The sequence below is a fragment of the Capricornis sumatraensis genome, chromosome 6, assembly GCF_032405125.1.
Source record: "Capricornis sumatraensis isolate serow.1 chromosome 6, serow.2, whole genome shotgun sequence".
NCBI lineage: Eukaryota > Metazoa > Chordata > Mammalia > Artiodactyla > Bovidae > Capricornis > Capricornis sumatraensis.
The window spans coordinates 121,550,356-121,563,390 of NC_091074.1; the positions used below are offsets into that span (position 1 = coordinate 121,550,356).

Genomic DNA, 13,035 nt, shown 5'->3' on the forward strand with positions numbered 1-13,035 from the left:
GTAAGTCAGTGGCTCTAAAGGCGGGGGAGCGAGAGCCCCCGCCTGGGTTCCCCGCTTCAGCCGTGAGCCGCGTCCCAGGGCGGGAGGCGGGCTTTCCGGCCCCGCGGCCCCGCCTCGGGTGGGCGGCCCCCCGGGTGCTCTCCGGCAGCTGCCCGCCGGGGGCCTCCCGGAACCCCGGAAGGTGCGCCCCCGCCTTTCCGTGTTTTCTCGTCCTGCCGCGGAGCAGATACTAAACGTTGTCATTATATTTCTCTTGTCAAATACGCATTCTTATTCCTCAGCTTCAGGGTGCTGTTTTCTTCTGTTTTATGGAAGCTAAGGTGAAAGACCGTTTGTAAGCTTTCCCCCCATTTTTCCTGTAGGAGACCTTAAAAACGGAAACATTTTAAAGAATATCCATCCCCAGGGCAGAATCATATCAAGATCAGTATAATTTGGCTTTACTTTCTTGTATGAAATCTAATACCTGATTTTTCAGACATGACGTCAAAATGCATTTGCCTTGACTCTCAAGAGCCAACATTTATCACATTTGAAATGTGTGTAGGTATGTGTAAGGGGCTTCCTTCGCGACTCAGTTGGTAAAGAATCTGCCTGCGATGCAGGGGACCAGGGTTCGATTCCTGGGTTGGGAAGACGCCCTGGAGAAGCAAATGGCAACTCCAGTATTCTTGCCTGGAGAATCCCATAGACAGAGAAACTTGGCAGGCTCTAGTCCATGGGGCCGCAAGAGTCAGACACGATTTAGCGACTAAACCACCACCAGGCGTGTCATAACATCTAAAAGCCTTTTTATATGAATTGAACATTAGCTGTTCAGTTATATAATTGAACACATTTTTTTCTGTTACTGTGTTAATGTGTCGGGCTTCCCTTGTGGCTCAGCTGGTAAAGAATCCGCCTGCAATGCGGGAGGCCTGGGTTTGATCCCTGGGTTGGGAAGATCCCCTGGAGAAGGGAAAGGTTACCCACTCTAGTATGCTGCCCTGGAGAATTCCATGGACCATATAGTCCATGGGGTCGCAAAGAGTCGGACACAACTGAGCGACTTTCACTTCACTTCTGCTAATAGCTCTTTTTAGTGCCAATAATTTAATTTTCTGCCGAGAGAACATGGGCCATCCACTTGCAGTAGATAAATCTGGGCATTTGTGGGGTGCACAGCTCTGGAACGTGTGTTAGTGGGATTTACTGTCCCCTGTGAAGTGTCCCCACAGTAAATGAGAGTTGGCCTCTGAGTTTGTACTTCAGATTTCATAGCTCCAGACTTGGCTATGAAACCTAAATGACAAAATTCTCTTTTTCTCAAGAGAAGACGCGTTACCCAAATTATCCTAGGCAGGTTTTCAGCAGTACAACCAGGCAAGTAGGCACATTCAAATTGAGTGCACTCTTAGGCTCCAGGTTTGCAAGAAGCCCCCCATCTTGCCCTGCAGGTCAGCGCTGTGGTGGACAGGTGCCTGTCAGGAAAGAGGAGGAGCTATCCACCCTGGGGCTCCTCTCAGAACCTCAGGGGGACCCACCCACTGGTTTAAGTACCCAAGTTTCTCTCTCTCATCTTCCCAACTATCTGGTGGTCACTCTGCAGAGAGTATTTCAAAAACCAGCTGGTGGGGCAAGCGAATCCCCGCATTCTGGCCAGGTGGGTGGTCTTTAAACAGGGACAGTCCCTAACAGAGGAAGTGGAAAACAACTTTGGGGTTACGAGACATTAATTTACAGAGTCAACCCCCCCTAAGCACAGACAGATGAGTTCTGGATGCATTCAGGCACCAGCCTGTCATCCAGGATACATGACAGCAAGGGAAGCTAGGCTAGGGACGCCAGCGCATATCTTCCTGAAGTACTCATCAAGACCACCCCATCCCCCAGTTACTTTTCTCTAGACTTGTTTAACATAATTGTGTCTACATCAGGAAATATGCACAGATAGTCCTGAAATGTACCGTATCATGGCAAATGGAGTGGTTTTACTTAGCTTCCAAATGTCAGGATATGTATCTTGTTAGAATTTTAATCAGCTTGAATTGATTATCTGTTTCTTGTGCTTCTACTAGGCACCAAGGGTGTCAAAACAGGATTTTGCCCTCAGAGACTTATAATAGAAACAGTTTAGTATTATGTTACCATTAGAAGTGATTATTTTGAATCCTTTTGCTCTCATATCTGTGATAAAGTTCCAACTAAAGACTAGAATTCCAGCTCAATTATTTTGCAAAACATTATAAATAATGATGAAATTATCAAATGCTATGCATAGTTAATCAGTGAGAATTCAGTAGTTTGGTATTATGCATATTTATAGGGAAAGATTGGAAAACATAGACTTGTAAGTCTATGAAGCTCATAATACATATCTAACACCTTTTAAACATTCGTGTCCGTCTCTGTGCGACCCCATAGATGGCAGCCCACCAGGCTCCCCCGTCCCTGGGATTCTTCAGGCAAGAACACTGGAGTGGGTTGCCATTTCCTTCTCCAATGCATGAAAGTGAAAAGTGAAAGTGAAGTCGCTCAGTTGTGTCCGACTCTTCATGACCCCATGGACTGCAACCTACCAGGCTTCTCTGTCCGTGGGATTTTCTAGGCAAGAGTACCCGAGTGGGGTGCCATTGCCTTCTCCCATAATACATATCTAACACCTTTTAAACATTTTTAACTTAAAAAATTATATGTTTATTAAAGAACATTTAAAAACAGGCAAAAATGCTAAAGTCTCATTATTTTAAAAATAAACACCATTCATTCACATTTTAGCATCTTTCCTCTCTATATTTATATGCCGAGGAGTTTTATTGTTAGAGTAATTGCTTGTTTGTTTCTATTAGAATGGTCTGCGCCTTCAGCCATCGGGATAGCTGGGCTTGGTGGCGGATTTGAACTAGGAATAGAGGTGAGTGAGTGACGTGTATGTACAGTTGACTTATTCTCTGGAAGCAGCTGATACGTGAAAGGTGAGAGATTTGAGATTTCCTCCTGTTCTTGTTTCACCACCTGTGGAAATTGTTCCCCTTTACTTTCTTGAGTCTCGGCCTAAACTGTGTAACGTTTTTCATCTGTCTCTCTTTCTTTCCTAACGTTTTTCATCTGTCTCTCTTTCTTTCCTAACGTTTATCATCTGTCTCTCTTTCTTTCCTTGGCTGCAGAGTTCCCTCCATTTGCCATCTCACGTGTTCCCATCTCTAGCACATCTGAAGAGCAGTTATTCTCAGATCTGACAAAATCTAATTGGCAGCTTCTGGCTTCTGACAGCAGTCGTGGGGGCAAACAGCTTAATGTTATGTATCATCATTTGTGGCAAAATCCAGTTTGTGTTACTACTAATGTTCAAATTACTTCAAATTTTTAAAGTACAAATTGTCTTTGTATTATTTCGTTTTGTAACTTTGCTCTCGTTATGGTTTCCATCAAGTGGACTAGAAATCGCGCCAGCACGCACGCCTTTTCAGAGGCCTCCAACAGCGAGCATCTGCATGGCGCTGATCTTTCATCCGCTGTCTCCCTGCTGCTGCTGCTGCTGAGCCGCTTCCGTCGTGTCTGTCTCTGTGCGACCCCATAGACGGCAGCCCACCAGGCTCCCCCGTCCCTGGGATCCTCCAGGCAAGAACACTGGAGTGGGCTGCCATCTCCTTCTCCAACGCATGAAAGTGAAAAGTGAAAGGGAAGTCGCTCAGTCGTGTCTGACCCTCAGCGACCCCATGGACTGCAGCCTTCCAGGCTCCTCCATCCGTGGGATTTTCCAGACAAGAGTACTGGAGTGGGGTGCCATTGCCTTCTCCGTGTTTTACTGCTAGTGATTGGTAAATCAAATCTAATGTTCCCGAATTCTTCTCAAATTACAGCCAATTTCTTCCTAAGCTCTGCTTTTATGAATTTGCTCTTTTGCCATAGTTTAAAATGACCTTGGGCTTCCCAGGTGGTGCTGGTGGTAAAGAACCTGCCTGCCAGTACTGGTTAGACATAAGAGACGTGGATTCAGTCCCTGGGTCAGGAAGGTCTCCTGAAGAAGGAAATGACAGTCTACTCCAGCATTCTTGCCTGGAGAATCCCGTGGACAGGGGAGCCTGGCAGGCTATAGTCCATGGAGTCCCAAAGTGTCGAACACGACTGAAGCGACTTAGAACTCACACACGAGGAATTATTTCCACTACTGTTTTTTTTTTTCATTTTTATTTGACCTTTACTTGCTGCTGCATGAATCTGTATCATAAAAAGAGGAGTGTATTTCAGATTTGCTATGACAGCTGCTTTTTTGCTGTGTATTCAGTGAACCCAGGTCTCCAGCATTGCAGGCAGACACTTCACCGTCTGAGCCATCAGGGAGGCCCTTACTTACAGTGAGATTGTAGCCTTCAGCACCATGGCGCTCGTATGCAAAGCGTGTTTTCAGCATCTGTTGTGCACCCTGCTCACACCTCCTGGCACTGCACCCACATGTCCCTGTTGTCACTGCCCTCTGACCCCAGATTTTGGGGCTCCATCTCAAATAACATTTACTTATATTTTCCATCTTTGGGAAATTTGGGGCTTCCCTGGCGGCTCAGATGGTAAAGAATCTGCCTGTAATGCAGGAGACCTGGCTTCAACCCCTAGGTTGGGAAGATCCCCTGGAGAAGGGGATGGCTACCCACTCCAGTATTCTGGCCTGGAGAATTCCATTGACTGTATAGAGGAACCAGAGATCAAATTGCCAACATCCATAGGATCATTGAAAAAGTAAGAGAGTTCCTAAAAAAATCTACTTCTGCTTTATCGATGATGCCAAAGCCTTTGACTGTGTGCATCACAACAAACTGTGAAAAATTCTTAAAGAGATGGGAATACCAGACCACTTGACCTGCTTACTGAGAAATCTGTATGCAGGTCAAGAAGAAACAGTTAGAGCTGGACATAGAACAACAAACTGGCTCCAAATTGGGAAATGAGTACATCAAAACTGTATATTGTCATCCTGCTTATTTAACTTATATGCAGAGTACATCATGTGAAATGTCAGGCTGGATGAAGCACAAACTGGAATCAAGATTGCCGAGAGAAATGCCAGTAACCTCAGATATGCAGATGGTACCATCGTTATGGCAGAGAGTGAAGAAGAACTAAAGAGCCTCTTGATGAAAGTGAAAGTGGAGAGTGAAAAAGTTGGCTTAAAACTTAACATTCAGAAAACGAAGATCATGGCATCTGGTCCCATCACTTCATGGCAAATAGATGGGAAAACAATGGAAACAGTGTCAGACTTTATTTTCTTGAGCTCCAAAATCACTGCAGATGGTGACTGCAGCCATGACATTAAAAGACACTTGCTCCTTGGAAGAAAAGTTATGACCAAAAAGCAGAGACAAAGGTTCATCTAGTCAAAGCTATGGTTTTTCCAGTAGTCATGTATGGATATCAGAGCTGGACTATAAAGAAAGCTGAGCACTGAAGAATTGATGCTTTTGAACTGTGGTGTTGAGAGTCCCTTAGACTGCAAGGAGATCAAACCAGTCAATCCTAAAGGAAATCAGTCCTGAATATTCATTGGAAGGACTGATGCTGAAGCTGAAGCTCTAATACTTTGGCCACCTGATGGGAAGAACTGACTCATTTGAAAAGACCCTGATGCTGGGAAAGACTGAGGGCAGGAAGAGAAGGGGACAACAGAGGATGAGATGGTTGGATGATATCACCGACTCGATGGACATGAGTTTGAGCAAGCTCCAGGAGTTGGTGATGGACAGGGAAGCCTTTTGTGCTGCAGTCCATGGGGTCGCAAAGAGATGGACACGACTGAGTGACTGAACTGTGGAAACTTTGAACACAACCTAGCCTTGTGTCTGTATAGAAATTAACTCTAGAATTCTATTTAAATACTGTACGTGGAAAATACATATTAACTTTGAAAAATATCCACTTCAAGTAGAGATCAGACTGTCCTAGGAGTTTGTGCCTCTTGAATATGACCTCACTTTGCTTCCCCAAGCACAGCTGTAAGGTTAGGGTCATCAGTTGCTTTTCACTGCTAGGAAGAGGCCAAGCTGGTCCCCCCAGGAAGCATCTCAGACCTGGACAGAAGTGTGTTTCCCTTCTGGGCGCACCCCTGGACCAGGATGAGTGAGGAAGCTGGTGGGTTGTTGGCCACGAGCCCACAGACCTCCTGCTGCTGGACACTCTTGTTAGCCCAGCTCTGGTCCCGGTGAAACATAGCAGAGCCGTGGCCAGTGGGTGCTGAAGGCCCACGCCCCAGGCTCTGCAGCCCCCTGGGCTTCCTGGTCTTCTGTCTAGTGCTCTTCTTTCACCAGACACGTGCTGTTAATGAGACAGAGGGCTTGACACAAGCTCCAGCCTGGAGAGCTTCTTGTCTGGCCCTTATCTGAATTGTGAGGCCTTCGTACCTGTGTCCTTAGATTGACCAAGTATCACCCACAAGTAGACACACAGAGTAAGTCTGTTTCTTTAGAGCACTGGTGTCAGAGGTTCAGACTATCAAATATTTGTTGACTACTTTAATGATCTGCCATTCTGTTTTAGAGTGGAATAGTTAGCAATAATAGTTAATAGTCTCATAAAACGCTCACATATCTTCTTACAGAATCATTTCCATACCATAGTCATGAAGGATGTCATTGTGTAGATAACTGAGTTATGTGACCCCTCCGGTGGAGACAGTCAGAGAGCGACAGGCTGGTTATTCAGAGGGACGCCTCTGGCCCCAAACACAGTTATGAGTTGTTTGCAACCCTGGGTGCTGGTTCCCTCACGAGATATCTTGTCTTGGCCGCCTTTCACAGGCAAGAAGAGGGAGGCTCAGAGACGTCGAGCCCTGTGTGCTTGGTTCCAGGGCTGCTTCCGGTGCCCCATCTGGTCTGGCCTATAACTGCCGTCCCTGTAACACACTGTGGATTTGAGGACATGCGTGAGGTAGGCAGGGTGCCTACCTCTTTGAGGGTATTTCAGTGCTGAGAGACACTCAGCCACATGCAGAGGTGGTGTGTGGTTGTCTCTGATTGGTTCCCCTGGAGACAGAGCCTGAGATGGGACTCAGGGCACAGGTGATTTACTGAGCAAGTGTTCTCGGGGGGACTGTAAGGGGCCCAGGGAAGCAGACAGAGAAGGGGAAGCGTCTGGGCAAGGCTGTCGTCCCTGGTAAACTCACCATGGTCTGATGACAGGGAGAGGAGGCAAGTCCTAGGACAGAAGCGACCCAGCCAGTGTCTGGGGACGGCTGCTCTCACCACCTGTCAGTGTGAGGGCAGCTGAGTGCTGGGTGCGGGGCTGGAGGAGCCGGTGCTGCTCCTGCCTGTGGCCAGACCCCTCTCCTGAGCCCAGGGCCCCAGGGAGTGTCCGCCCTCCGTGCTGCCTCCCACAGGTGGTGGCCCCTTCCATGCATGTGGGAATGTGGGCCTGAGCCCAGGGCCCCAGGGGGTGTCCGCCCTCCGTGCTGCCTCCTGCGGGTGGTGGCCCCTTCCATGCATGTGGGAATGTGGGCCTGAGCCCAGGGCCCCAGGGGGTGTCCGCCCTCCGTGCTGCCTCCCGTGGGTGGTGGCCCCTTCCATGCATGTGGGAATGTGGGCCTGACCACCAGGAAGTCTAGATCAGTCTCTGCTTTGGAATCTGGACCGGGATAAGACCATGAAGTCCTTCATAGGTTGTCATGTTTTGATAGGATTTGTTGACCTTTATCAGCTTGGACATTAGTTAAATACACAGTCTGGCACTGGTCCACTTGAGACAGCTGCTGAGAATCCCAAAGTTGTATGACTTATGCAAACCCACCAAACACAACAACAACAAAAAAAGTTTTAAAAGTCAGTGGAGTCAGGAAAGATAATGCAAAGAGCTGGTTTAAATGCTACTAATATTTTCTTTCCAGGACAATTATAGCAGAGGCCAAAGCTCTGAAAACCCCGACACCACAGATTACCCCATTGTTTGTCGTTTACCAAAAGCCAGAATCCACACTGGGCCGTCGAGTCTGATCAGCTTCGCCCAAGACTGTAACGTGAGAAAAACGGCTCAGTCATTTCCAGGAGAATTTGGATGAACTCTTTTACTTTAATAATGAGAAAGGCTAGATCTAGGCTGAAGCTGAGAAGCTACTGTTAGAGATCAGAGGTTGCTGTGCACGAGAGGATCTGTTGGTGTGAGGAGTGAGAGGCGCTGGGAGCCTCTCAAGTTTGGCCTGGATGTTGAGGCTGATGATGCCCCTGAGTGAGAGTGTGAAGCTTGTCACCCACAAGAGGAGGCTTTCCAGGGGAGTGGGGCAGACTTCTGAGCAGAACGGCTGGAGAGATGGAAAAAAAGACTGTCTGAGCTTCTGCAGAGGGTGGAGGAGGCGGGGGCAGGTCTCACCAGAACCACAGGCGGGGCCCTGGGCTTTCTCCGCAGGTTGCCTGGATGCCTGGCTTCACCACAGGACTGCAGTGTCGGGGACTCGGGTCCTCGGTGGGTAAATGTCTGAGGGCAGAGGGCAGAGGGCAGGGTGTGTGGGGCAGGGGGTCGGGGAGCCGTGGCCAGTGGCCCCTGAGAACACTTTTCCCTAGCTTTTCCTGTGTGACTTTTTAAATTCTTGTTTAAGAATTGGATTTAATTATAAAACTTTGGTTTTATTTACAAGCTAACTGTATCTTAATTCCAACTTGTTAAGAAGCCCTTGTCACATTCTCACCTGTCGGTCTTATGCGGCTTACGTGCTCCACTGCCCCCGCCCTCTTTCAGGAAATCCGCCCTGCTCTCCACTCTAAGCTGCGGAAAGAAGTAGAGAGCCATCGGCACTGCGGCTGCTCTTCAGACTGTGGCTCTGGGCCTGGCTCTCTGTCTAATTGGTCGTGTCGCCGGAGAACGCAGCGTTATCTTACTCTTATTCCAGGAGATCTGAATTGAGATTGGACATGAACTTAAAGGGTTAATTTATTTTCTTCACTGACTCATAGCTGTGCCTGACTTTACTAAGACGCACCAAGCAGAAAGGGCCGTACTAACTGGAGCACCTACAGGGTCATGACTGGAGGTTTAGTGACAGTGTCTACGCACTAAGCACTATGCAAAGTAATTCCATGTATATTTTCTTAAAAAATATGTACAATTTGGTGGTCAATCATTGGCAAAATTGCTTAACTTTGCATGAGAAGTGCTAAATAATTCTATATCATTAAACGCCATGCTCCTCAGAACTGTTCTTGTATAAAGTAAAAATAACAATTGATATGAGTCAGCGGTATGTTTTGCATGGGTCAGTTAGGTGGCATATTAAGTCTGTCCTTCAGAACCTGAGTGTACTTTTTCATGAAGTGATTCAAATTAAACTGTATCAGGAATTCTACGAGGCCCTTCCAAGTACAATCACATTGGATAATAATTGGATTCTTCTGTCGATGAAGACATCTACTTGAAAGATGTAAAGAGCAGTGTAAATGAACTCATCTTTTAAGCATTAATCTGCTTGGCCTTTGCATATTTTGTTGAGATGTGACTATGCCAGGCTTTACAGATTATTTCAATTCATCTTTCAAACAGCTGTGTCTGTTCATGCACATACACACATGCAATAGAGCCGACTCTGGAAATGACTCTGATGCTGGAAAGACTGAAGGCAAAGAGGAGGGGGTGGCAGAGGATGAGGTGGTTACACAGCATCACCGATTCAGTGGACATAAACTTGAGCAAACTCAGGGAGACAGTGAAGGACGGGGGAGGCTAGCATGCTGCAGTCTGTGTGGTCGCCAAGAGTCGCACACAGTTTAGTGGCTGAACACCAACAGTGCACATGCCTGTGTGAGTACGTGTGCCTGTAAATGTGGGAACTACTGTTATACCCATCTTACAGAGAAGGAGACTGAGGCTCTGAACTGCTCAGTTTGCCCACGGTCACGCAGTGTGCTCGAGAAGGAAATGGCAACCCACTCCAGCATTCTTGCCTGGAGAATCCCATGGACGAAGGAACCTGGCAGGCTACAGTCCAGGGGGTCGCAAAGAGTCGGACACGACCGAGCGACTAACACACACACACGGTGTGCAAGGGCAGGAGTGGGGCTATCACCCAGATATCCAGCTACGCCCTCCTGCCTTCTGTTTTCTGGGCACGTAGCTCAGGGGTGGGTCCTGTTGTGGACTTTAAGTATGAAAAGGCCAAAGGTACCTGCAACGGTCCTGGGACCCTGTCAGCCCTCCTGGTGGCCCTGCCCAGGAGTCTGGAGAATACACCCCTGGGCGTGTTCTCCCTCCAGCGTCGCTTTTATTGTGCTGGGAGGACTAACTGTGGTGACAGGCACAGCTAGGACCACAAGTCTTCCTCCTGACACCGCGCAGGTCTGTGCGGGTTGGGGTGGGGGGGCACGGGTGGGATCCAGACTCCGGACCCCCGACCTGCCGGCCTGCTCCTCACTCCCGTTCTCCGGCTCGGCCTTCGCCGAGTGTTTAGTTTGAGAAAGTCCTTTGACCTTTCACACCTACCTGAGTGTGAGCCGGTCACTAGGACAGCCCACCCGGCCTCACCCACGAGGCTGTGGAGAAGCTGGAGCGGCACCCCTGGCGGGCGCCCGGCCCCTCTCCTCACCTGGGGGACGGGGGCTGCCTAAGTCCTCAGCTGAAAGTAAAGCGCTACTCTGCTTTCGTGCTCTTTCTTTGCCCACATCGAGATTCTCGCTGCAGGACATATCGCACGTTTGAGTTGTGATAAACACATTTTAAGTGATATACGGGCGGGATTATTTTAAAATACATGGCTCTGCTTTTCAGGTATCGGACTTGGTGATAATTTTGAACTATGACAGAGCCGTAGAAGCTTTTGCAAAAGGTGGTAACCTAACACTTGGCGGGAACCTCACAGTGGCCGTCGGGCCCTTGGGAAGGTGAGTGCTCGAAACCCTTTCTGAGCAGCTATGGACTGTAAAGACTTTAAAAACCATATTGTTTTGCATTAAGAGAAAATTGAGTTAGAGTGACACAAATTTGTGACCTGCATGTGTCCCAGAGGATCTTCCCAGGTGGAGCAGTGGTAAAGAATCCCCCTGCCAATGCAGGAGACAGCGAGACAAGGTCCCTGGATGCGGAAGGTCCCCTGAAGGAGGAGGTGTCCCCCACTCCAGGATTCTTGCCTGGGAATCCTGTGGACAGAGGAGACCGACGGGCTTCAGCCCACGGGTTCCAAAGAGTCGGACACGCCTGAGCACACACACATGCAGAGAGGGTTTGAGGTTGCTCACAAATAAGAAACTTACAAAACACAGCCAGTGTAATAAAATGAGAAAAGTTGAAACTAACACATGTAAAAGGAAACTAAATTTTCAGCAATGCAGAATTAACGTAAAACTTATATATACGCTTTGAAGGAGCCTGGTCAAGTCAGTTTTAATTAACTGAGAAAGAGCAGCATTGATCAGGAAAAAAAAAAGAAAAGCATTTTTCCAAACTACATTGTGAAAAATTGGAGTGGAAGTGTTTTACATGAGCGATGCTTACAATGCTGTGGATTCCCCTTCGCTATTAATGAAGAACTATTCTTGAGTTAATTGAACAATTAAATATTTTTAACTCAGACTGTTTGTAGAAGTTAGTAAAATCATCTAAAAGTGTTTCTGAGTTCTATGGAGATACTCACAGTAAACAGAACCACAGTCTTTTACTCTTGAGAAGCACTTCCCTGTTTTGGTAAAAGAAGACAAAGTTAGAGAATCTCAGCTTAACTTGTGTTCTTCCCGTGTGCCACCTTGCCCTATAACCGTCTTGCCTACTCTGTCCTCTGAACCACCTCCAACACACCTAGCTTAGGCCAGCAGGAAGTAAAATATAAAAATGAAGTAGGTATATAGAGCGAGATCCTTCTTTTGGGTTGGAAGTTAGTGCCGCTCAGACAGTCACCTTTAGGTGAAGATGCTCACAGTTCTGGGATAATGTTTTGCAGGAATTTAGAAGGAAATGTCTCCCTAAGAAGCTCAGCTGCCGTCTTTACTTACTGCAAGTCAAGAGGCCTCTTCGCCGGCATATCTTTAGAAGGCAGCTGTTTGATTGAGAGGAAGGAAACCAACCGAAAGTAAGTCTAAGGCAAATAATTTTAATTGATTTGAAGAAAGTGAGCCTTTGTAGATTCATGTGGTTCTTAAGAGGGCACAGAGCACCTTCGTACGGCACGTCTGCTGGCACCGAGCTTCCAGCAGCACCTGCTCACCTTGCGTCTCTGTGTCACGTTTTGGTAATTCCTACAGGATTTCAAACTTTTTCATTATTGCATCGGCTCCGGTGATCTGTGATCTGTGGCCTTGGATGTTACAGCTGTGATTGTTTGGGACATCAGGCCCTGCGCCCTGTCAGGGGAGAACCTGGTCAGTAAGCGTGTCTATGTTCTGACCGCCCCTCCCCGAGGCTCCGTCCCTCTCCTCAGGCCTCCCTGTTCCCTTCGATACAATACATTGAAATTAACAAGGACCTCTAAGTGTTCAAGTGAAGAGCTGCACATCTCTTAGTTTAAACCAAGAGCTGAAAACGCCTGAGCTTAATGAGGAAGGCACGTCAAAGCTGAGACAGGCCGAGAGCTAGGCCTCTGGTGCCGAATAGTCAGCCAAGCTGTGACTGCAAAGGAGAAGTTCCCGAAGGAAGCGACAAGTGCCACACCAGTGAAAGGATGAGCGATAAGACAGCGAGCAGCCTCGTCACTGGTTCGGAGACGGTTTCAGTGGTTTGGATCGAAGATCCAAAGCAAGCGCAACATTGCCTTCAGCCAAAGCCTCATCCAGAGCGAGGCCCTGATTCTCCGCAGCTCTGCGAAGGCGGAGAGAGGTGTGGGGGCTACAGAAGGAAAGGGAGAAGCTGGCAGAGGCTGGCTCATGAGACGGAAGAAAGAAGCCATCCTCATAACATATTAGGTTGGTGCGGAAGTAGGAGCGGTTTTACGTTGTTGAAATTTGTCATTTGATATTGGAATCCATTCTTATTGTGGCTCTACTTCATTTTAATGCTCGTTTCTCACTTTATGTTTTTTGCTGATGACTTATTACTTGCTGTTTATTTTATATTTATTTTAGATTAGGGAGATGATGTTTAGACAAAAAGCAAATTCAA

General features: G+C 47.6%; 1 protein-coding gene across 1 annotated transcript in view; it reads left to right on the forward strand.

Moving 5' to 3' along the window:
* The window catches only part of SH3YL1 (SH3 and SYLF domain containing 1), a 65,846-nt gene that overhangs the window by 23,140 nt on the left and 29,671 nt on the right, over nt 1-13,035 (forward strand). Inside the window, exons 4-6 of the mRNA XM_068974197.1 lie at nt 2,829-2,893; nt 10,717-10,829; nt 11,882-12,010. Coding sequence (XP_068830298.1) covers nt 2,829-2,893; nt 10,717-10,829; nt 11,882-12,010 — 307 coding nt within the window. The remainder of the gene's footprint in view (nt 1-2,828; nt 2,894-10,716; nt 10,830-11,881; nt 12,011-13,035) is intronic.